Raw genomic sequence first — 26753 nt, 5'->3', positions numbered from 1 at the left:
CCCCTGGTCCTCGAGAAATAGACTTTTCCCAAAGATCTTCTAAGTTGTCTTGGACTGGGAAATTGTATCACTCTGTCTTTCTTGGGGTTCTGCCCCTCTAAACCTTGGATAGAATCATAATTTGATGACTTTTGGAGCTTTTGGAGAGGAGTTTCTGGTCATTACTGCCCTCATGCCACCATCTTGGCTCCACCTCACCAATAATATTACATTCAAAAAATTTTAAAAGGAATCATGCTAATGGTTCATGAGAACCATGAGAATGAGATAAACAATTCTTGAATTCCTGGATGAAGCTTGGTTTTGAGAATTATGAAGGTAACTCAGAGTAGACTCTTGTTTGTAAGCTTCTTTACACAATGAAATGAATATTTAATTATTTTACTCATTTCTCCTTCCTTTTATTTACTTGAGTAAAACTGTTTCTCTTTTATCTTGGTTTTTATTGGACTAAAAAATGTATTACTATCAACAGCATTTATTCTGGAAAAGTGGAATTTCAAAAGAAACAGGAGGAGGTTTGGGCAGCTACTATAAGAAATGTGAAAATGCCAATGTGCTTCTGGAATTGCCAGTATATTCAGATGGACAACCACTCCGAAGAAGATGAGTTTAATGTTTCCTCTAGAGTATTCATTATTGAACTTCCCTGAAAGGAGAAACAGACATAACCTGCTGCAGATTTTGAGAACAATTTTCTTTAATACTTCTTCACTCAATGACCATGAATATGGAATTAACCCCACTCAAAGAAGATATATATTTGATAATGCACTGAACAGATAACAGAAAGTCTGCAGAATCCCAGAATTTCAGTTTGGGATGAAACTTCAATGACTATCCAGTCTAATCTCACATCTGAATGGTCACTGCCACTCTTAAATTCTCAAAAAAGAGTCATTCAGTCTTTTCATGAAAAAGTTCCAATGAAGATAGAGAAGAGAGCACTATGTTCCAAATGGGCCCATTCCACTTTCATATATAATTAGCCATTAAAGGTGTTTTTCTTCACATTATACTAAAACTTATCTCTTTGTTCATTTCAGCCATAATTACTGATTTATTCTTTTTGTGGTCAGGCAGGCACATCTAATCATACTATAAAGTTTGAAGATACCAAAAAATGTATTTCCTATAGCCCAGTAATTTTACAAATGAAGAAATAGAAATCCAAAGAAGCTCTACTAAGATCACAGCATTTATCCAGGGTGCAGATGGTATTTGAACTTAGTCCACTTACACCAAGTCCAAAGTTACATCAAACATACCAGACTGCTTTACTAAATCATCTTCTATATCATAGTCCTTCAGATAACAAGGATGGCTTTCATGACACCTGTCAATGATCTGTTTCCTTCTCTATTTTCATATTCTTCAACTCTTTCTTGCATATCATTAACTCAAGGTACTTAATACATCCTGTTATCTTTTCTGAGCTTTCTTTAGCTTATCAAAGTCCTTTCTAAAATATGAAAGTAAAAAAAATCAATTTAGTATTGCAGAAGTATTCTGATTGAGATAGACATGAATCACTTAAAATTCCTTTTTGGAACAGAAAAAATATTGATTCCATGCAATTTTATCACTCTTTATAGTTCACAGTGCATTTCACACATGTTTACAGATTTAATTCTTACAATAACCATGAGAGGAACATGTCACTCCCAGTTCATAAAGAAACTGAATCTTAAATAAGTTAATGAATTTCCCAGGGTCATACATAGTTAAATAGCTAAAGCAGAATTTGGGTTTAACTCTTCTAGACTCCAAGTTCAAAAATATATACATTGTGCCACTATATTGTTTCTTCAAAATGTGATTACTGTTTGAATGTGGACTCATTTATGACTCTCATGGTTTATTTATTATTGTTGTTATAATTGTGGAGTTTGTGTGGTTGCAGAGTGGAAAAAAGGAATATGGACTATATAGATAAAATCAGGACCTCTTCCATGGATTAAAAGTTTGGTTTCAAATCTTATTTTTCTATAAATTTATATTTAATTAAAAATTAAAAAGTTAACTTGAATATGATCATTTTCATCTGTGAGACAATTAGCCCTATCCCTAACCGAAGACGCTAGACTGATCCTCTCATATTCTCTAGCTAAATGGCCTTTAAGTATCCTCATCAACTCTCATTCCTAGGTATGTATGTGAATATATATATATATATATATATATATATATATATATATGTATATATATATATGCTTTTCTTCTTCCCATCCCACTTTTCCCCATAGATGAAGACTGTGAGAAGTTATAGGATACTGTCTGATATTTAGAGAAAATAAACAGTGTGAGAAAAGTAGTTCCATCCCTTAGAACTTCTATCATTTTGGCAAAATCATTTTATCTTGCTAGATTTTCCCATTTCATTACATGAAGATTCTAAATAAGATAATTTATTAGAAACCTTCTGTCCATAAATCTGAAACTTCCAGGAGGAGGTTTTGTTGATCTAAAGTCCTAGCATAGGGCAAGAATCAAAGATTCTAAGAATTAGAGATGTCCAAATTAATTACTTCTGTATAGAATGATCTGCTTCAGAAAGTGGTACCTCCCACCTCTCTCCTTCCTATTAAAAGTCTTCAGACAGGCTACATACCTGTTTAATCCATATTTCATAGAAGAAATTCCTCTTCATGTATAAATTGGATATATAGCCTCTGAATTTCTCTTTAAATGAGAGATAGGTTCTTTAAAGTGGATCAACAGGCTACTCCTTTTTTAATTTATTTTTATTAAAGATATTATTTGAGTTTTACAGTTTTCCCCCCAATCTTGCCCCCCCCATGGAAAGCACTCTGTCAGTCTTTACTTTGTTTCCATGTTGTACCTTGATCCAAACTGGGTGTGATGAAAGAGAAATCATCTCCTTAAAGAAGAGAAGAAAAGTCTGAGAGGTAATAAGACCAGACAATAAGATATCTATTTTTTTCTAAATTAAAGGGAATAGTCCTTGAACTTTGTTCAAACTCCACAGCTCCTTATTTGGATACAGATGACACTCTGCTTTGCAGACAGCCCAAAATTGTTCCCGACTGTTGCACTGATGGAATGAGCAAGTCCTTCAAGGTTGGACATCACTCTCAGGTTGCTGTTAGTGTGTGCAGTGTTTTTCTGGTTCTGCTCATCTCACTCATTATCAGTTCATGCAAATACCTCCAGGCTTCCCTGAAATCCCGTCCCTTCTGCTTTCTAATAGAAGAATAGTGTTCCATGACATATATATATACATACCACAATTTGCTAAGCCATTCCCCAATTGAAGGACATTTACTTGATTTCCAATTCATTGCCATCACAAACAGGGTTGCAATAAATACTTTTGTACAAGTAATGTTTTTACCCTTTTTCATCATCTCTTCAGGGTATAGACCCAGTAGGGGTATTGCTGGGTCAAAGGCTATGCACATTTTTGTTGCCCTTTGGGCATAATTCCAAATAGCTCTCCAGAAGGGTTGGATGAGTTCACAGATCCACCACCAGTGTAGTAGTGTCCCAGATTTCCCACAACCCTTCCAACAATGAGCATTATCCTTCCTGGTCATATTGGCCAATCTGAGAGGAGTGAGGTAGTAGCTCAGAGAAGCTTTAATTTCCATTTCTCTTATAATTAATCATTTAGAGCATTTTTTCATATAGCTATGGAATATTTTGATCTCCTCATCTGTAAATTTCCTTTGCATATCCTTTAACCATGTGTCAATTGGGGAATGGCTTTTTGTCTTAAAAATATGACTCAGTTCTCTGTATATTTTAGAAATGAGTCCTTTGTCAGAATCATTAGTTGTAAAGATTGTTTCCCAATTTACTACATTTCTTTTGATATTGATTACATTGGTTTTATCTGTGCAAAAGCTTTTTAATTTAATATAATCGAAATCATCTAATTGGTTTTTGGTGATGTTCTCCAACTCTTCCTTAGTCATAAACTGCTCCCCTTTCCATAGATCTTACAGGTAGACTAGTCCTTGATCTTCTAATTTGCTTATAGTATTGTTTTTTATGTCTATGTCCTGTAACTATTTGGATCTTATCTTGGTAAAGGGTGTGAGGTGCTGGTCTAATCTAAGTTTCTTCCATACTAACTTCCAATTATCCCAGCAATTTTTCTCAAAGAGGGAGTTTTTATCCCAATGGCCAGACTCTTTGGGTTTATGAAACAGCAGATAACTATAATCATCTCCTGCTTTTACACCTAGTGTATTCCACTGGTCCACCACTCTATTTCTTAGCCAATACCAAACAGTTTTGATGACTGATGCTAATTTTAGATCAGGTAGGGCTAAGCCACCTTCTTTTGCACTTTTTTTTCATTAAGCTCCTGGCAATTCTTGACTTTTTATTTCTCCATATGAATTTTCTTACAATTTTTTCTAACTTGTTAAAGTAATTTTTTCTAATTTTGATTGGTAGGGCACTAAACAGATAGTTTAGTTTTGGTAGAATTGTCATTTTTATTATATTAGCTCTACCTATCCATGAGCAGTTGATATTTGCCCAGTTATTTTAATCTGATTTAATTTGTGTGAGAAGTATTTTATAATTGTTTTCAAAAAGATTCTGAGTCTGTCTTGGCAAATAGACTCCCAAATATTTTATATTATCTGAGGTTACTTTGAATGGGATTTCTCTTTCTAGCTCTTCCTGCTGTTTCTTGCTAGACATATATAGAAAAGTTGAGGATTTATGAGGGTCTATTTTATGACCTGAAACTTTTTCCAGTAGCTTTTTAGATGATTTCTTGGAATTCTCTAGGTAGACCATCATGTCATCTGCAAAGAGTGAGAGTTTTGTCTCTTCCTTCCCAATTCTAATTCCTTCAATTTCTTTTGCTTCTCTAATTGCTGATGCTAACATTTCTAATACAATATTGAATGGTAATGGTGATAATGGACACCCTTGTTTCACCCCTGATCTTATTGGGAATGCCTCTAGCCTCTCCCAATTGAATGTAAGGCTTGTTGATGGCTTCAAATAAGATGTTGCTAATTATTTTAAGGAACAGTCCATTTATTCCTACACTCTCTAATGTTTTTAATAGGAATGGATGCTGTATTTTGTCAAAAGCTTTTTCAGCATCTATTGATATGATCGTATGATTTCTGATAGGTTTGTTGTTGATATAATTGAGTATACTAACAGTTTTCCTAATATTGAACCATCCCTGCATTCCTGGAATAAATCCTATTTGATCATAATGTATTATCCTAGTGATGACTTGTTGTAATCTTTTTGCTAAGATTTTATTTAGGATTTTTGCATCTATATGCATCAGGGAAATAGGTCTAAAATTTTCTTTCTCTGTTTTATCTCTTCCTGGTGTAGGTAACAATACCGTAATGGTTTCATAGAAAGAGTTAGGCAGAGTTCCATGTTTCCCTATTTTTCCAAAGAGTTTATATAGGATTGGAAGAAATTATTCCTTAAATGTTTGGTAGAATTCACTTGTGAATCCATCAGGTCCTGGAGATTTTTTTTTCAGGGAGTTCAATAATGGCTTGTTGAATTTCTTTTTCTGAGATAGGGTTGTTTAGGTATTTAGTCTCTTCTTCATTTAACCTGGGGAACATATATTTTTGTAAATATTCATCCATTTCACTTAGATTATCAAATTTATTGGCATAGAGTTGGGCAAAATAATTTTGAACTATTACTTTAATTTCCTCCTCATTGGTGGTGAGTTCACCTTTTTCATTTATGATACTAGCAATTTGGTTTTCTTCTTTCTTTTAATCAAATTGACCAAAGGTTTATCAGTTTTATTGGTTTTTCATAATACCAACTTTTGGTTTCATTTATTAATTCAGTAGTTTTTTTGCTTTTGATTTTATTAATTTCTCCTTTAATTTTTAGAATTTCTAATTTGGTATGTAATTGGGGATTTTTGATTTGTTCCTTCTCTAATTTTTTTAGTTGAATGTTTAGTTCATTGATTTCCTCTTTAACCAATTTATTCATGTAAGCATTTAGAGCTATATCTCCTGAGAGTCGCTTTGAATGAATCCCATAGGTTTGGTATGTTGTTTCATTATTATCATTATCTAGGATAAAATGGTTAATTCTTTCTATAATTTGTTTTTTGTTCCACTCATTTTTTTTAAAATGAGGTTATTCAGTTTCCAATTTGTTCTGGGTCTCTATCTCCTTGGCCCCATATTGCATAGGAATTTTATTGCATTGTGATCTGAAAAAGATTTATTCACTTTTTCTGCCTTTCTGCAGTTGATCATTAGGATTTATGTCCTAGTACATGGTCAATTTTTGTATAAGTTCCATGTACTGCAGAGAAAAAGGTATCTTCCTTTCTATTCCCATTCAGTTTCCTCCATAAGTCTACCATATCTAATTTTTCTAACAATCTACATACCTCCTTAACTTCTTTCTTGTTTATTTTATGATTCGATTTATCTAGATCTGATAGTGGGAGGTTGAGGGCTCCCACTAGTAGAGTTTTGCTGTCTATGTCTTCCTGTACTTCTTTCAGCTTCTCTTCTAAGAATTTGGGTGCTGTCCCACTGGGTGCATATATATTCAATATTGAAATGACTTTATTGTCTATGGTACCTTTTAGGAGGATAAAGTTTCCTTCCTTATCTCTTTTAATGCTATCTACTTTTGCTGCTGCTTTGTCTGAGATAAGGATTGCTACCCCTGCTTTTTTTTTTTTTACTTCAGCTGAAGCAAAATATATTTTGCTCCAACTTTTTACTTTTACTCTATATGTATCTCTCTGCTTCAGATGAGTTTCTTGTAAGCAGCATACTGTAGGATTCTGGTTTTTAATCCACTCTGCTATTTGCTTATGTTTTAAGGGAGAGTTCATCCCATTCACATTCAAGGTTATGATTACTAATTTTTTATTGCCCTCCATGCTATCTTCCCTCTGTTTGTATTTTCCCCCTTTTCCCCCTTATCCATATTCCCCAGTATTTTGTTTCTGAATACCACCCCCCTTCAGTATGTTTGCCCTCCTATATCACACCTTCCCCTTTCTTTCTCCTTTCCCTTTTCCCCTTTTCCCTTCCCTTCCTTTTATTTCCCCCCCCCTTTTCCCACCACTCTCCTTCCTTTTCTCTGTCCCCCTCCCCTTTTCCCTTTTAATACTTGAAAGGTTAGGTGTTTTATAAGTTAACTGAGTATGTGTAGGTTGACTTTAAGCCAAGTCTGATGAGAAGAAGATTCAGGTGTTTCTCCTCTGCTCCCTTCTTCCCCTTTATTACCATAGGTTTTCTGTACCTCTTAGTGTAATGAGATTTACCCCATTCAAACCTCTCCCTCCTCCAGTCTCTTTCCTGTCCTCCTTTTTAAAGAGTTAGTGTTTTTTTACATTGTTCTATCTAAGTCATAGAAAATTCTGAGTGTCTGTCCCTTCTAGTTCAGTATATTCTATCGAATAGAGTCAAAATTCCTGAGAGTTATTAGAGTCTTTCTCCCAAGTGGGGTTAAAGCCAGTTACATCCCATTAGATAGCAGTCTCATGGATAGGTCAGGAATGTCCATCATTTCTGGCTAGGTGTATTCTTCTCTGTTAGAGTTACAATTCTCAAGATTTATGAGAATCTCCCCCCACCCCTCATGCTGGGATATAGCCAGTTTCAACTTACTGGATTGCATTTTTTTTCCTTTTACCACCCCCCTTTTTTTTATCCTTTTTCATGTGTGTCTTGAACCACCTGTTTGATGTCCAAATTTTCTGTTTAGGTCTGGTTTTTTCATCAGAAAATTTTGAAGTTCTTCCATTTCATTAAATGCCCATATTTTTCCCTAGAAGAGAAGGTTCAGCTTTGCAGGAAAATAGATTCTTGGCTGCATTCCAAGCTCCCTTGCTCTTCGAAATATCTTGTTCCAGGCCCTTTGATCCCTTAATGTTGATGCAGCCAGGTCCTGCATGATCCTTACTGTGGCTCCTTGATATTTAAATTTTGTTTCTTTCTGGCTGCTTGCAGGATTTTCTCTTTTATCTGATAGCTCTGGAGTTTGGCCACAACATTCCTTGGCGTTTTCATTTTAGTATCTTTTTCTGGTGGGGATCAATGTACTCTTTCAATAACTACTTTGCCCTCCAATTCCATGATATCAGGGCAGTTTTCCATCACTAGATCCTGTAATATTAAGTCCAGGCTTTTTTTCTCTTCAATGTTTTCAGGAAGTCCTATAATTTTCAGCTTGCCCCTCCACGATCTATTCTCCAGGTCAGTGCTTTGGGTGATGAGGTATTTTACATTTGCTTCTATTTTTTCTATTTTTTGATTTTGTTTAGGTGACTCTTGCTGTCTCATGGAGTCATTAGTTTTTGTAGACTCCTTTTCCAATTGGTCAATTCTACTTCTGAAAGAGCTTTCCATTTGACCAATTGAGGTTTTGAGAGAATTAATTTCCTGTTGCATTTGCTCATTTGAGGTTCTGAGAGAATTATTCTCATTTTGTATTGGTCCAATTGATGATCTGAGAGATTTATTCTCATTTTGTAATTGTCCAATTGATGATCTGAGAGATTTATTCTCCTTTTGTATTTATCCAATTGTACTTCCTAAGGTTTTGTTTTCTTGTTGCAAGGTATTGTCTCTCCCAAATTTTTAAGCTCCTTCCTTATTTCTTCAAGGAAGTCTTTCTGTGCTGGAGACCAGATTGTATTCTCTTCAGAGATTCCAGGTCTTTCTGAGTTAGGGTCTTTTCCTTCCAGGAATTTTTTTATGGATCCACCTTTCCACTGACCCATCTTCATTTTGCTAAGACCTCGAGTGGGGGGAGGCTGGTTCACCAGGGCTTGGGGTCGTTAAAGGCTTTACTCACTGAGTGCAGTTTCTCTGGATGGCCAGTAGGAGGTGCTGGTTGCCCTCTCTGGAGCATCTGTGACCTTGGTTGAGGCCTTCTCCTTTTGCTGAAGGAAGGAGTTGGAGCTATTGAATTCTTTTGCCTTCAATCAATGGTGGGCTTTGCCCTGGCCTAAGGTCATTCCTCAGCTGGGCTGGTTCTTCTGCTCACACACCTGGGCCTGAGGCAGAAGTAGTTTGCATTTGTTTGTTTAGGAAGAGGCCTCAGCCCCAATGGAGGCCTGTACTCAGAGTTCCTCAGACCCGAGGAGCCCAGGGATGGTGTCCACAGCAATCCTGCACCAGAACTCTCCCCCCAACCCTGTCCCCAAGCTCCAGTGGGACAGCACCAACACCAGTGCCTCTGCTCCTAGTTGACTCAAGCCCCTGTCGTCTAGTCCCACTGCTGATCCAGGAGGTCTGGCTGTCAGGCCCTCAGACTCCTGGCTCCAATTCAGCTGTTAATCTGGCTGATCCAGGGCTGATCCTCCTTCTGAGCCCAGACTAACCTGCCCAAATTCAGCCAAAGCTGCTACAGAAGACAAATCCTGAGGTAGATGTTCTTTCTCCTGGCTTTTCTTTCTGGGTTTTGTGGGTCAGATTTCTTTTAAGAGGTTTGTTCCATGTGATAGATAGGGAAGAGATCAGGAGACTTTAGAACTGTGCCTGTCTTCTCTCCACCACCTTGGCTGGAAGTCAGGCTACTCCTTTCTATGTTCCATGTGCTATATTATGTGAATATAATAATACAACAAATAATGACATAACATTTACTGTATTACTTCCCAAACATAGTGTAGATTCTGAAAGTGGATACAAAATTTAGATAAGTAACTGATCTTATCCTCATAGAAATTATTTCATAAGAAGCTATGCTATTGGAACAAATGTCTATTACAGATTACACAATTAGATCAATATACATAAACAAATTGCTAAGAAAGCCTATTTGAAGAGATTATTATTAGCCAGAGAGTGAAAATATCTTCTTAGAAGATGAAGCATATGAGAAGCGTCTCCAGACCAAGTTTGTGACTTTATTCAGTATCTTGAGTTCCTTGGTCTTAAGAAATCATAGATCAGTAAAAAAACAAGGGATTCTACAGTAACCTTGAACATCTTCCAGATTAGGCTCATAAAAAATTGTTTTAGATAGATTGATTTATTGATATGAATATAGTTATTGAGTTATAATGATATCAAGCTAGATACACATAACATACATATAAATATGTGTGAATAATTGTCCATTAATATCCTTTTTGCATATCCCCTCTTTTTCAGATTCTTCAGTGAATTTCAGTCACTGCCCATTGCAGAATTGGTGCAGTGTTTGACTAGTGAATTCCATCTTCATATTCTATGTGAGTAGACACTGAAATTTCCCATTGAAATTTCACGATTGCATATAGAATGGCACCTTAAATATCATATAGTATGTGAAATCATGGAATATCAACCTGAAATGAATTTTTTTTATAAAAAGACAGATTTTTGAGAGGTGTCTTTTTGAATTTCACCTCTTATATCATTCTCAACAGAAATATTATTGTTTTACCAATTCATTCTAATTTTAAAATACTAATTTAATACAGTCTAAATTACTCATTAATTCAACTATAAGCTATTATACTCACCACCAAAACAAAGAAGAGCTGTTTAAGCATTGGAAACAAATAGACACAAAATGTCAAGAAATGGCATCACACCATGACCCAAAGGATCTGTAATTTCATCAGTGTGGAGAACACCTGTCATATATCAACACTGTCTATGTTTTAGTGTACAAATAATAAAGAATTGACTGAGACACTCTGAGGTACAGTGCCTTACCCAAGATCATATAGCTAAACATGAGAATTTAAAAGTTGAATATAGGTCTTTTCAAAGCAAGTCTATTACTATATTTATTTTTTGTATTGTCATTATTCATTATGATACTAAAATAATGGTATCTGCTTTCCTAGGGAGAGGCTGGTTATTGGTGTCTGAATAATGAGATGACTTCATGTATAAAACAACAGGCCTGAAGCCAGGAAGATCTGAGTCAAAGCAATTTCAGATACTACTTGTGTGACCTTGGGCAAGTCACTTAACTTCTCAGTTTTCTCAACTGTAAAAAAATTGTGCTAATCAAATGATTAAACAGTTATAAAGTGTTTAGCAAAGTGTTTAGAACATAATAGGTATTCTATAAATTTTCCTTTCCCTTTCCTCCCTAGAGCTCTTCAAGTTAAAATTGGTCTAATGGTTGAGCAGATTGTACAGAAGATTATTGCTAAGGCATAGTTTGGACTCAGTCTGCAAAAGGCCTTTCCAACTTTTAGATTTTGTACACAAGTTTCAAAATGACCATTCCTTAATATTTGCCGAACTCTAGCATTGTACATAATAGGAGTTAGTATATGTTGAAGAAAATTAGGAAGAGTGTGTTCTATTTGGTCTTATAGTTTATTTTAGAACAAAGACCTAGCATTGAGGATTTATAGGTAATTGATACACAAGAAGCTAATGCAAGCATAAACTATATTATTTTATCACAAAAAGCAAGCAAAAAGAAATGCGCACACACACACACACACACACACACACACACACACAGGCCCATGCACACAAACAGTAGCTTTTAATTATGAGATTCAGAATGAGGGACTTCCTAATTAGAACCAGAAATTGCATAAGGGTCCAATGCCATAATTGGGTATTCCAGAAATGATCAGTCAAGGTCCAAATTCAACAAAAACTTGTATTTACTTGCTTTGCAGTGTCAGAATAAGTCAAACCAGTAGAAAAAATATAGGCTGTCTTTGCTCACATGTTTATGGTCCTTAAAACCACTTAGCCTAAGCAATTCAATATTGGAGTCCTATCACTTATGCTAATATAAACAATATATTTTTAAAAAATCAAAATTGTCATTAGATGAAAAGAGGAAAAATAATTTTAAAAGTCATTTTTTTTTTAGGATTTTGCAAGGCAAATGGGGTTAAGTGGCTTGCCCAAGGCCACAGAGCTAGGTAATTATTAAGTGTCTGAGACAAGATTTGAACCCTGACTCCAGCGCTGGTGCTTTATCCATTGTGCCACCTAGCCACCCCCAAAATAGTCATATTTTTAAATTTCTATTGAGCATCTCACATTCCTTCCATATATAAACACCTTCTCTTTATGCACAATTCTTTCTAGGACACACAATAACCAGTCTCTCCCTAGGAAAACAGATATAGGCACTTTGGAGATTTTATCCGGTTACATCACTTCCTGGGGAGATTTGAACAGGAAGGGGCAAAACTCTCATAGAGGGTATATAGGCCAATTTGCATATCCAGCATTCTTATCCATCTTACTTGATCCCCTCTTCTGTGTCTATGTCTCTGAACTGTCAGGACTATTTCATCTCTTTCTCATTCTGCTCCTTCAATTCTTCCTCTTCTAATTAACACCAGTCTTCCTGATGCTCACAGTTTCCCCCAGTCCAACATGGATATAGCTTTTCTTCCCCTTAATAAATATTGGGGAGTGAAACTTTTTTGTTTGTTTTTTGCTTTGCTTTTTAACTAGCCCATTAGTGAATAAATGAAATAAAACAAAATAAAACCTATTTAAAGAGTATTAAATTGTTGGGTACAAAACTTGAAAATTTTAAATCAAGATGCTTCTAATCTAACAAATACTGACCAACACACAGTTTCCTGGGATAATGGACCCTATCTCCTCAACTTGGCCCTGAATAAGGTGTCTTGATATTATTCTAAATGGAAACTGAAGCTCACATAGACTTTAGAGGAATAAAATTTTCCTATAATTTCCATTTCTATTTGGTCCCAATTCTTCCTTGTTCATACAATATGACATATAGATTCAATATTTTTCAGTTTCTTTCTCCTATTTTTGAAGTGTTCTTTATTGTGCACATTTTCAACATCCAGATACATCTTCACAAGTGCAGAGACATTTCCTGTATTTATATCCTGCTTCCAGGCAAGTTTCCATGTCAAATCCCTTTTTACAATAACATACAGAAAATAAAAAATCTATACAATTCCAATTAATTGTAAAGGAAGATCTATTTTCCAACCATAAAAAAGTCTTTCTCTCCTTAGTGAATACTCTTCTATTCTTGGATCTCCATTTTCTATCATAATAATTCTAAACTCCTTCTCCTGGAATTCAAGGACTCTTATAACCTGACTCATTCCTTTCTCTCCTTACTCCAAGCAGAGCAGATTAGCCAATAATAAAAAAAAATGCATGTTCTTTCCTAAACCACTACTATTCAATATGTTGTCTTTTCTCTTCTCTCAATATTCTCCTTTATCTTCCCCCCCGCCATATGTGAAAAGCAACTTGGGACTTCTAAAAGATCATTTCTCATATTGGCTAAATCTTTCTTAGATATCATTCAAAGCCAAGATCATCTCATCTCCATTATGAATGATCTTGAAGATATGACATTATTACTACTATAATGTTATATGCTAAAGACATATATAATGGCATGTTATAAAATTCACAGATTCATATGTAATTTTTGTGATGTTAAGATTTGGAATGTTTGTTTTTATAATTATATTCACCAGAAAAAAAATTAAAAGAAACCTGTGGGTATAGTTTTGGAATACTGCATACATTGAAAGACAATGGTGATGTGTTAGTGCTTTTTATCTAATTTAGTTTCAATAACTATAGGAGAAAATTTAGTATGATGGGTGCCTGTTCATGAACAAAAGTATGGGTATCAAGGTTAGAGGTAGGCAAAGCACAGGTCAGATTCTGAAATGACTTTATTTGCATAGAACTATAAATAAAACTTCAAAAAGCAAACAAAAATTCCTAAGGAATCTCACCTTACCAGATCAGTCATCCTGAAAGACTTGAAAATTTCAGTGTAACTCACACATTTGAAGCTATCTTACCTGTCAAATCAGTCATGTGTAGTGAGAAGAATCCCAGAATGAATAGAGAAATACATGTTTGAATCCTGCCCTCAACATTTGCTAACTACTTGACCATATTATTTAATCTCTACAACTTCATTTCCCTCATCCATAAAATTGGTACAAAAACATTTATACTTCATACTTCACAGGGTGGTTATTGTAAAGGCTCTATGGGTAGGTGCATTGTTTTTGTTGTTGTTTTATGTTTCTTATGTTTTGATCTATGTCTGTGACTTAATTCTGAGTTCTCCCATTACAGAGGATAAAGCAGGGAGAATCCTACTCAGCAATTTAACTCCTGTATTGACAAACTCATTCTCATTTATTCATCTCTCTCAAGGATTTCACCATAATTGGTATCTATCATTTTCCCCTTCTTACACACTACATGCATGTACAGAGATATTATATGGGGAATGTTTTCCAGATATGTGAATTGAAGGAATACTGACAATAAAGAATTTGCAACTCAGTTTTATTCCTATCATCATAATTGCAATTTTTGTGACTTTTCCCAATCTAATCAAATCAATTTCTATCTTCTTTCTCTTCTGTGCTTTCCTGAAATTCTCAGAGTTCTAGCTTTTCCACTGTCATTGGGGACCTATTCAAAATCTTCAAAAAGTGTCCCTTCTAAATGATTTTATCGTAATTCTCCACAACTCCACCATACCTAGCTCTTCAAAAAAGGTAATTGCATTAATATTCTTTAGGTTATTATTTTCTTTTATTTTCTATTGTTTCAAATTATCTCCCTCATTTCACCTCCTCATACCTGCTGAGAAGGCAAGAAATATGATACCCATGATACACATGATGCCACTCCAATCTTTTTTTTCCAAATTATCCACATCCCAAGGAGGAGTGGAGGGGCAAGAAAAATAAAGAGGAAAACAAATTCTTAAATCTGCATTCTAGGTCCATCAGTTCTCTACTTGAAATGAGATTCATTTATCACCAGGAATCTTAGGGAAATGTGGTGGTTCATTGTATTGATCAGAATTATTGCCTTTCACAATTTGTTATCATTACAACATTGCTGTTACATTGTTCTTCTGTTTCTGCTCTCCTCAATTTCCAAATAAACTTTCAATTTAGGACATTGCTCAACTTCATTTTTAGCACACTCTTTCAAGGTATATGAGATACTTTGAATCATTTAACATCCTTAGTTACACTAGCATGTTGAAAATCCTCTAGGAACCAAGGGGAATAGATTTCTTAAAGTCCATAACCACTCCTCTGGGAATGGTAGGAATTTCTCTTTTTTAATTGTTGCACATAACAGACTCTAAACTTATGTTTATAACATTCATGCTTTTTTGAATGAATCACCCATCACTAAATTCGCTCATTTCCTTTTATGGAACCAAATTGACCAAATGCTTGAAAGACTTAGGTTGCTAGTCAGATCCATGCTTTATTTATTTATCCATTTTCTGCTAACCATGGTCTCTTTTCCACATAAACCTCTGGAGAGAAGAAGTGATTTTAGACAAATGTAATGATTCTATATCATTGCCCATAAGTCTGGGAACTAAATTGGATAGTGGGTTTTGGAAGGAGAGATTTCCTAAATTTGATTCAGTTGCAGAAGACCTGCCCAAGATACCTAACATTAGTCCTTTTTTTAATATGAACTCTGTTTCAAATTCAGTAGCCTTTTTTCAGAAAAACCTTAATGATGGCCCTACGGATCTGTTTGGTTTTTACACTATAGATTATTGGGTTTAGTACAGGTGGTAGAAGGAGAAAAGCATTGGACATCATGGTGTGAACAAATGGGGGTGCTTTCTTTTCCCATCTATGAACAACAGACAATCCAAGAAGAGGAATGTAGAAGATAGCCACTGCACCAATATGGGAAATGCAAGTGCTAAAAGTCTTATATCGCTCCTCTGGGGAGGCAATGTTGAGCACGGCATGAATGATGAGAGCATAGGAGAGAGCAATTAAAGGAGCATCCAAACCATATGTGGAAAGAACTGCAAAGAGCCCATAGATGCTGTTGATCCTGATGTTGGAGCAGGAACATTTGATTATATCAGGGTGATAGCAGTAGGAATGAGAAAGAAAGTTATTCCTACAGAATGTCAGGCGCTTAAGAAGTACAAGGAGGGGAATAAGGAACAAAGATACTCTTCCCACTATTATCAGTCCTATCTGAAAGATTCTGGTTGGAGTGAGGATAGTGGCATACCTGAGTGGGTTACAGATAGCAATATAGCGGTCAAAGGCCATGGTCAAGAGCACTGAAGACTCAACAGCAGTAAGGAAATGAATGAAGAACATTTGGCTAATGCAAGAATTCCAACCAATCTCTCGAATATTAAGACAGAGGACACCCAGAGTAGTGGGCATAGTAGAGAGGGACAGGCACATGTCAGTAGCTGATAGCATGGAAAGTAAATAGTACATGGGCTCATGAAGGCTTTGATTAGTGATTATGATGAATAGGATCATGCTATTCCCAGAGATAGCAATGGCATAGAGAAAGCAAAAGGGAATAGAGAACCAGATGTGGGCATCTTCCAGACCTGGAATGCCTGCTAGCAGAAATGTCAGGGATACGTACGTGGTATTTGGCAAAAGTGACATGATGAGTTGTGGAGGCATCATTCAAATGGAAAAGCTCTCAACCTGTAATAGTAAGGAGAATCATTTGAATATAGGAATAGTGAAGGCAAAATCCTGATGATCACAAGAATATTACAAAATCATCATTTCTGACTTCTTATAAATTATTTCATGACAATTAAATTAAAGAGAAAAGGTGTAGAAAGCAAGTCAATGAAGATTATTTAACCATCTTATATAAAGGATGTAATAGTGTTAGTAGTGGTGATCTTTAAGAAAGATCCAGAAAATTGAAATGAATTTTCAGTATTGAGGAAATAAGGTCATATGCAGCAAGGGTAAAAAAATTAAGGGAATTTTAAGAGAGAAGTAAAATATTAAAGGAGGTGAATCAAGCAAGCTCTTTCCAAATATTTTAAGAGTTTTCAAACAAAGAAAAAGATTTATTCTAGCTTGACTCCATATGGAAGTATCAGAAATAACATGAGAAATCATCAAAGAGGCCTTCTATCATTACATTTTATGTTTCTTATGATGACTCTCTCAAATACTATTGGTATTTTTATAAAGAATGCCAAAAATATATTTGTCATTTTTTAATCTAAAGTTATGATTTCATCATAAAAAATGAGAAATGTCTCACATATTCAAACATATGTATAGCAACTCTTTTGGTAGTGGCAAAGAATGGAAAATTTAGAGGACGCCCATCATTTGGAGAATGCTTAAACAAGTTAGGGTATATGAATAGTGGGGAGTACTGTGGGTCTATAAGAAATCATGAGTGGTCAGATTTTAGAGAAGCAAGGAAAGAATTACATGAACTGATGCTGAGTGAAGAAAGAGAAAAAAAATCAAGGAATCAGAATGTGTACTATTTTCACCTTTTAAAAACTCCTCTCATGTTTTGCCTTTCTATTTCATGGTTTTCTTTCTTTTCTCTTAGTTCTAATTTCTCTAATAGAAAAAGACTAATACATAAATATCTTAAACAAAAATGTACATGAACAACTTTTACAAGTTTTTCACCAAGGGCAGAGAGGAGGGAAGGGAAAGTGGTAGAAAAAAATGTGTAACTCATAAATTTGCGAATGGATGAATGCTGATACAACTACCATAACATGTAATTAGAAAAATAAAATAAAATTTCAAATAGAAAATCATGGTTTAAAGAACTTTATACGCTATACCATGCTGCTTCTCTGTTATTGTTCTTTATGTTAATTCAATTAATCATTGTGTCTGTTTTTGGTAAACATACTTTTAAAAGGAGCAACATCACACTTGATGGTTTCCAAGGGAGGAGATTGTGCAACCTAGGGTAAGGAATTACAAAATTGAGAAGTCATAAAATTAGTCTTCACAAATTCTGAAAGTTTATCATAAGACAAAAGTATGACATATAGATCTAGAAAAAATAACTGATTCTGAACAAATGACAAAATACCTGAATTATTTTCAGCTAATGTTAAGGAAGAACATAATCATGATATGTTTGACAGGAACTTCTTGACTTCCAGGAAGTTATAGCTATAGTTCAGTAGCTGATATTCCAATAAAATAATAAAAAATAATAGTTATTATAATAATATATCTTGATTCTAGATTGGAAATTTAATAAAAAATGATCTCTATATTTTTTTCACCATTTAGATTCTAAGCTTACTTCAGTGAAGCAACATTTATCTCATTCAGATATCACATCTCAAAATTTAAAGTATCCTGAGCACAAGTAGAAGAAAATAGAAAACACAAACTCTTGGGTCAAAAAAGCAAATATCAACAACCACAACAGCACAAAAAGCTGCATTGTGGCTCTTAAACTTCATTAATAAAGATCAATACAATACCTTGTTCAAAGAAGATTTATTTTTATTGTACATAAAATTTAATTGGTTATCTTCTTCAAATTTTAAAAAGTTCAAAAGCAGAAAATTAAAAGAAAGCATGTGTGACATTTGATACAAGGAGGTTCCTTGATAATCATGAGAAATGACTGATAACCCATTAATGAGAATAGTAAAAAAATAAAGTTAAAAAAGAAAATTTTAAAAGGATGATGTTTATGATATGGGTTAATATAAAGGAAATAAAGTCTATACATACATACATATATATATATATATATGACAACCCAGTATATCAATAATATTTTATAATTATTTTTTAAAAGTTAAATATGCTTCTTTGTATCTTCCCTGTAAAAGACAGGGAGATGTGGAAAAAAGAAAGGAAGGAAGGGAGGAAGTATATTTTAGAAGGATATACTGGAAGATCTAAAGGGTAGCTTAATATTATCTTACCATGTGCAGTTCAAGTTCTTCATCTTGCTGAAAAGTCCAAATTTTCAGACTTTAAGTAAATTCTGCAAGGTGATTTGTGGCACATCAAAGAAAAATAAAAAGTTCAATTAAATTGAGGTGCATGGAATTCCTGGCTTATTGAATACCTATAAGGGGTCATTCTCAGATTAAAGTAAGTCAAGTAAAGGGATTTACTTCCCCATCTTTTGGTAGCCTGAACACTTTAAGTCAAAATACCCACTGCTTGATCTCACAAAAGTCTTGTTTCCCCACTGCTGACCCCATCAATTTTGGAGATGTAGGAATTCATCAGAAGTCCTTGTAATCCTGCTCTAATAGAAGAAGAAATCTCTCCCCCAGATCAAAAAATAGGGATGAATCTTATTTGATTTGTTATAGACAAGATGTTAACCACAAAGAATGTATTAAATGCCTGCTATGTTTCAAGCACTTTGGAAGGAACAATAGAGAATACAAGAAAATCCCCCCTCTCCCCATAAAAAGGAAAGAGAATATAGACATAGTATATCAGAGTAGAAGATACCAGCTTTCTAAATGAAGAGTCAGGATTTATTGAAATCCTTCAAACACATGAGTATTGTGGCATTTGGGACAGGTAATTTTGAGGCTTAAAGCCTCAATTAAATTGACACAATCTCAATTAAATTACCTACATCAAAGAATTATTGGACAAAAATGGATTGGAAGTTGGAAAAATTCTCCTAGCCTATCTGAGATGGAGGAAAAAGTAAATTGAGGTATAGAAATACTGTGTTACAGATACTATGCCAACAATGGAATGTGGATATTAGTTATGCTGCTCAGAGAAGGTGAAAAGTCTACTTATATGACAGTCTATATACCATGCATTAGACGTTTCACGAATACCTGTTTTTCTAGCAGTCAGCCACAGAATATGGGGAAGGCATCTCTGTAGTTTCCAACTACAGTCTTTCTAAAAATTTAGGGCCAAACCTACTCTGCTCCCCTAAGGCGCTAAGTCTAATACTTACCTGACTTCTTCATGAAGAAAAAGCTTTCTTTCACAAATCGAAATTGATTCCCAATGGGAGAAACTTTATTCTGAGGCAAGTGAGATTCCCACAAACCTCTGCTCACCAAAGTCCTGGTCAAAGGAACATCTGGAGAAAGGTATCAGATTATTGAGTAGGAGGGAAAAAAATTTGGGTTTGGTTTTCAGATAGCACTTTATGGAGAACAGTCTTCCCAGTTATCAATGGATGTCTCTTGATAGCATATCCCTTGAGTCATGATAGTCTCAGCAATATGTCCTAGGGAAAAGATATTAAAAATATTCCAGTGAGCAACAAAGCCTTTTCAGAGTAATCAGTACAAATGGTGTTGGTTGCTAATTGACTAAGGAATATGATAAGGCAATACAAGAGCATCCAAATGTCCAAAAACATGCTCAAACTAAGGCTTTTCCAAAAATACAAGCTCATTAAATTGTGTAAAGTAAAAAAAAAGAAAGTTATGAGCAAAAGTGTTTTCCTGTGAATGAAATATGAAAACTTTCATGTGGGAACTTTTTGGACGTTTCCTTTAATAGTGCAGAAGTCTTTGTTTCTACATTCCTGATATATATGTATATAGATATGTTCTAGAGAGTTGAAATTTGAGTAGTTAACATCTATACATGTAATATTTGGAGTGTAGAATCACTGTTAGAAGGAATAGTGATCTTATAAAGATGAACATCTGGGCATATAAGAAGAAAAGAAAACAAGGAGAAATGTTAGTTTTAGAGAAATCTAGAACCAGGAGAGACATGCTGCTTCTTGAACTTTGAGAGTTCAGCTGGGGGGTGGGGGTCAGTATGGACAGTTATTTTGAACAGAAAAAGAAATTAACACAGATTTAAAGAATTTCAGTTGGAAGAGATCTCATTGACCATTTAGTCCAAACTCCAACTGAAGTCATGATGGGGTAGGAAAGACTAGAGTTTAAAGAAAATCAGTAAAATGACTCAGTCTTCAAAAGAGGTGGCACTAAGCAAAAACATCCAATCCTGAGGATTCTGGGAATATCATACTACTGCTAAGAGAGCCATAATTAAGCTCAATACCCCTTAAATGTTTATACTATTGCTAGGACAGTTTCTAGTGAGCACTTATTAGTCTGAATAGGAAATAAATCTTATACCCTTTACATGTCGGCTTCCACAGTCCTAGAGTGGAAGAGGACATCCAGTTCAACTTATTTGTAAAGTAGAATCCCCTTTGGAAAAACAAAAAGCTGTATTCATTAGTGGAATCCTATAATTTAAGAAAGATATAAGTAAACAAAACTGTGCTGAGTGAAGTCGATTCCTGAAGGTAATATTTTATGGGCATGTATTGGAGTAGTATGAATATGTTTGTTATGAAAAGAGCCTAAGGATGGCATGATAACTATTTTCTCAGATTCTCAAATAATATGAAGAGAAGATGGGTTTTGGCATAGAGAGCAGAAACTAAGGCAATAGGTACATATCGCAAAAAGCCAGATTTAGACTGGTGTATTAGGAATGGGGGTGGTAAAAATCTTTCTAAAAGAAGTATGTGAAAGTGAAATGACTTACCTTAAAAAAGGACATGCTACTTATTCTGGACACCTTTAGTCGGGGCTGGACAAGCATTTTGCCACCCATGTGCTAGAGGGAATTCCTTTTGTGATCATAGACTGCATTAGAGTAGTATATGAGGTCCCTTCCAAATGTGACTTTGTTTGGTTTTATGTTAATGACTTTCTACGAAGGAGAAGCACACTATTCACTGAGTCAACCGATCTATTTTTTGGAAGAATCTATTTTTTTAAGGGCAGGGAGATTTCATATCTTTCTATCACCTTATCACCCAGGCAATTAATCAGAATATATTATGTTCTTAGTCCATGCCTGTCACTGTGATAATCACTGGAGATACAAAGCAACAAAAAAGTGCCTTTTTTGAGCAGTTCACTTTCTAATGCTTAACCTCAAATGAATAGTAATAAAAATAAAGTAATAAATCTACTAATTTCTTTTTAAAATGCTTTTAATAGTGTTTTCACTTCTGATTGAAAATACCATCCACAACCATTTAAAAAACTATGGAGTCAGAAAACAAATTAAAGCAAACTATTTTCACATTTTTGTTTTTGTTTTTTTCTTTGTCCTAGTTTTACCCTTTTCTTTTGCCTATTACACAGCAAAACTAAGATGGAAATATGAATAACATGATTGTGCATATATAACAAGTATAGATTGCTTACTGCCTTGTTTTCAATGGAGACAATTTTTCAAAAATGAATGTTAAGTGGGAACAAATTATTTCATAAAATAGTATTACTTTCCAAAAGTTTTTAAAAATGAAATCTTGCTAATGGTGCTAATGGATAAGCGGAACTTAGTTTCTGAAATCCTGGTATAAGTATGATTGTTGAGAATTGTGAAGGAACTTCAGGGACAAACTATGTTATTTAAAGACTAACTTCTTTACATAAATACATGAGTGTTTAGACTTTTTTGCTCATTTCTTCAATTTATCGAGGAAAACATTGTGTTCATTTTCTCTTGTTTTTATTGGGTTGAAAAAAAGTTTATTTCTAACAAAATCAAGTAATTATGGAAAGCAGAGATGCCAAGAAATTAGGAGGTTTGGGGCAGTTACTACATGAGAGATGACAATTTGAAACTACTTCTGGCATTGCCAGAATATTGAAATGAACAACTTCAAAGAAGATGAGCTTCTATTAAAGGTGAAACACACACATCCTGGAAGATCGGTTGCATAATTTGAGAACAATTTGCTTTAGTACTTCTTCACTCCTGTATCTATGAATATGAAAGCATCCCCACTGTGAGATGTATTTTGGTAGTACAGAGAATAGAGAGCAGAAATTCTGGCAGAATCCTAGAATCCCAAAATTGGATGAAATCTCACTAACCTTCCAGTTCAACGCCACATCAAAATAAGGACTGTCACTCCTAAATTCTTAACTAATATCATTCAGTCTTTGCTTGAAGAAGCTCCATTGAAGGAAGAGAAGAGAGCACTAGCTCCCATTTCACTTTTCAAACACAGTCGTTAGAGATTTATTTTTCTTCATATTGTATTTAAATTCATCACTTGTCTATTCCAGTTATAATTTCTATTTTATACTTTCTGTGGCTAAGCAGGCATGTTTAATCATTCCTTGAAGTTAGAAGAGACCGCATAATATATTTCCTATTGCCAACTAATGTAAAGATGAAAGGTGAAATCTCCTAAGTTCACAGAGTTTATCCAGTGTACAGCCAAAGTCTGAAGCTAGTCTTCTAGCACCAAATCCAGAATTATATCTATTATACCACATTTTCTTACTTAATTATCTTCTGTGTTTTCAAATACAAAGACCATGTCATGTTTCATTGGTCTTTTCTCCACTAATATTCTCAAGTCCTTCAATCCATCCCTATATATCTTTGACTTAAGGTACTTAATAAACTATGTAGCCATTTTCTGAACATTTTTTGACTATTAAACCTTTCCTAAAATACATTCAGAGCTGGACATAGTATTACAGAAATATTCTGATCAGGAATAGCTACCCAATATTTAAAATACTATCTGAAACAGAATAAAATAATATCAAGCATCTTTATAGTTCTTTAACGTTTGAAAAATATTTCACATATTTTAACTCATTTGATTCTTACAACAAGCCTGAGAGGCACATGTCATTATTCGTTCACTGCTATATGTGAAGTAACTGAACATTAGAAAAGTTAAGTGAATTTCCCCAAATCACAAAATTAACTATCTAAAACAGAATTTGAATTTAGCTCTTCTAAACTCCAAGTTCATAACTATCTATTGTGCCACAGGTGGCCTTCCCAAAATGTGGTCAGTTTTTAAATATAGACTTATGACTTGTTTATATTAGTGTTTTCATTGTTATTATTAGTGAGATTATGAAGCAACATATGTAATATGGCCTAAATATGTAAAAGCAAAACATCTTTCTTGGACTCAGAATTTTATTTCAAATCATATTTTCCTATGAATATGCATTTAATTACAAGTAAAATGGTTAACTTCAAGATGGCCAATTTGAACTGTAAAATAATTAGTTGTCCTCTCTCTTGATCAAGACTCTAGACTAAGCTCACTCATAATGTCTCTTGGTGACCTCATCAGTTTCCATATCTCTTCATATCATCTCTGCATAGATGACTCCAAAGTATCCAAACTGAGCCATATTCTCTCCCCTAAGCTCCAGGCTCACATCAAAACATTCTAACTGGATGTCAGAAAGGCATCACAAACTCCAACATAAAACTTCTCAAACTAAATGCAGTCCTTGTTTGAACCTCCTCATTTTTGTGGAAAATATCATCAAATTATAGTGAAACATATACAAATCCTGAGCAATCCTCTCACTTACAAAATATATACAATAGGTTACCTATTTTTGCTAATTTTACTTCCATGAATTTACTTCCATCTTTCACAGATCCACCCTTTTCACTACTCACACACTCATCACCCCACTTCAGGCTCTCATACCCTCTCTGGTGTCATATATATTCTCTCTGCCTGAAGTTCTCCCCCCTCCCAAATCATCCTTCACATGGTTAGAGATTTTGATAAAGTACAATACTATTTTATTTCTACTAAAAAAAATCATTAGTGATACCTGCTTAAATCTAGGATCATATATAAATCCTAATATTTAAAGCCCTTTACAATCAACTGCTAATTTACCTTTTCCTTTTTATACATTATTCCTCTTAATGCACTTTTCATTCAAATGAAACTGATCCTTTTGCTGCTTCTCACACATGATGTCCCATGCTCTATTTCTAATATTTTGAAAAAGTTGTCTTCTTATGCTTATAATACCCTCCTTCTTTAGCACTATAAATTCCCAATGTTATTTTGTTAGTTCAGTTCAGGTACAGTTTTCTGCTTAAGGTCCTCACTGATTCCTACAACTACTAGTGCCATCTCCAAAATATAGACTTATATTTAAATTATATGTATATATAGATATATATATATATATATATATATATGCATCTTTGTATATTTGTCTCCTCAAATAGATTGGAAACTCATTGCAAGAACTGTTCCACTTTTGAACTTCCCCTTTCTATCATATGATAGACATATCATAAATATTTGTTGACTTATTGGCTATATCTCAGATTTCAGGGAATCTTTGATTTGGAATTAATTTTAGAGGTCATCTAGTCCAATGATTTAAATACAAGCAAATTTTGACTGTTTGTCCATGCTATGTGTTAAGGAAGAAGTAATGGATAAAAGAAAGGAAATGCTTCCATTGTCAAGTACAAATGCTTAGGAGCTGCTCAGTGATCCCATGCTTAGCACAGTAAACTGACACATAATACGTGTTTAATAATGCATTTTGATTGATCCATAAAACTCCCTTTTCAATCAGTTTACATCATATGTTATAATCATGGAATTTAAAAGCACAATATACATGATTATTCAAGAAAATTTGAACACAGGTCATAAGGTATGGTGAAATGTTCTTGACTGCATTCTTTTTAAAATACTATTTTTTTGTTTTCTTTTGTAAGGCAATGGAGGTTAAGAGGTTTCTTCCTTGTCCTCCCCTTCCTGCTTTTCTTCCCCTGTAGCTGCAGCTCCTGCTGCTCTTGCTTCTTGTTCTTGGAGTTGATCTGATCCTTACTACACATCTCTGCTCTGCTGTGCTCTGCTTGGCTAGGCTCTGCCAGACTACTCAACTGTTCGGTTCAGTTCGACTGGACTCAGCACAGCTTGGCTCCTCTGTGCTTAGATTCAGGACTCAGAATGAATGTGACCTTCAGAAGAGAGGGTGACATATGGAGCCCTGAAGTGGGCATGGCCCCAGGGATTGGCTCCAAGTGCACTACCTCTGGGTCTGAGTTCATATTTAACCTGGCCCATCCCAGATTCCCACATTCTTGCCTTCCCTGCTTTCCCCACTACAACCTCCTGCCTAGGTCCCCACTTTACCCAAATCAGTTCTCCATTCTCTTTGTTGTCCTCACCTGATCCTTTTGGCTTCTTGGTGACAGTCAGTTGCCTCAAGAGATGGTTCTTTAGTCAAACCCTTGACTCTTTAGGGTGCAGACTTGATTCAACCTTGGAAGAAACACAGAAGCTGATATCTTCAGATACTGGAAGAAGATCAAGATCATTTTCTTTGGTGCCTGGTGTCCACCTGGGATGTACCTCCAGTCTTGGCAATTAACCCATCCCACTGCAATTCGAACAGTATTCCATTCCACCCCTCCCCCTCCCCCTTCCCCCTTCCCATTATGCATTTGTATCACAGTTCGATGAAGTTCTGTTGATACTGATGAAAAACTGCCATTTCTTCACATTTCTCCATAAAGAACTTTATTTCTAAATAATGAAAAAAAGAAAAAATGGATCCAACTAGGTGGAATGCTAACCATTGATTTGTATGTCACTAATATCAACTAGGTGGCCAAATGGCCAGAGAAGTGGTCTTGGTGTAAGCAAGTCATGATTGGCCATCCAGCATGAGGTCCTTCATGGCTGTGGGTGAGCCTCAGTGTCTAATCCTAAGAATGGGGATTCATGAGAGCCAGGTACCTCACAAGTCTGTTAAGACTTAAGTGAGATCTTTTTGTCCTCAGCTAGCCTTGAATGGGATTGCTGCCATGTTGTCAGTGGCTGCCTAGGAAACAACTGGTTCTGGGATCACATGGAAAATGGTCATTGTGGCTAATCAAATGAGGACACTCCTATTACTAGTCTTAGACCTGTGCCCTCAGTCTTTTCCCTCTAGAGATAGGCTTGAAGTTATGTAGGTATAAAGTTCAGTCAACATGCTGAGGGCAAATTTTAATTGGGTGGTGAAACTTTCTAGACTTAAGAGTCAGAAGATTAGGGTTACATTGGAAGGTTTATGATCAGTATTTTTGTAGCTGTTAGGGTGAGTATTAGTGTTTGTATCATACATTTAGACTGCAGTTGAAGTGAATTTCTTAGGCTTAGACTGGGAGTGGAAGGCAGAGAAGTAGAATAAAAGGAGGAGGAGGAGGAATAAAAAGATAAAACAATAATAGTCATCAATTGTTGTCCTAATAGAAGATGAAGAAG

General features: G+C 34.9%; 1 protein-coding gene across 1 annotated transcript; it reads right to left on the bottom strand.

Moving 5' to 3' along the window:
• Nucleotides 1–15175: 15175 nt before the first annotated feature.
• Nucleotides 15176–25850, bottom strand: LOC141489191 (olfactory receptor OR51C1-like). Its single transcript, XM_074189975.1, has 5 exons — nucleotides 25673–25850; nucleotides 19659–19937; nucleotides 18646–18707; nucleotides 17604–17658; nucleotides 15176–16405 (listed from the first exon to the last, which is right to left on the bottom strand). The coding sequence occupies exon 5, from the start codon at nucleotides 16382–16384 to the stop codon at nucleotides 15419–15421; it is 966 nt and encodes a 321-aa protein (XP_074046076.1). The 5' UTR covers nucleotides 16385–16405; nucleotides 17604–17658; nucleotides 18646–18707; nucleotides 19659–19937; nucleotides 25673–25850; the 3' UTR covers nucleotides 15176–15418.
• Between the last annotated feature and the right edge of the window lie 903 nt (nucleotides 25851–26753).

The sequence above is a fragment of the Macrotis lagotis genome, chromosome 1 (assembly GCF_037893015.1).
Source record: "Macrotis lagotis isolate mMagLag1 chromosome 1, bilby.v1.9.chrom.fasta, whole genome shotgun sequence".
Taxonomy (NCBI): domain Eukaryota; kingdom Metazoa; phylum Chordata; class Mammalia; order Peramelemorphia; family Peramelidae; genus Macrotis; species Macrotis lagotis.
This window is presented reverse-complemented; position numbering and strand designations above follow the sequence as displayed.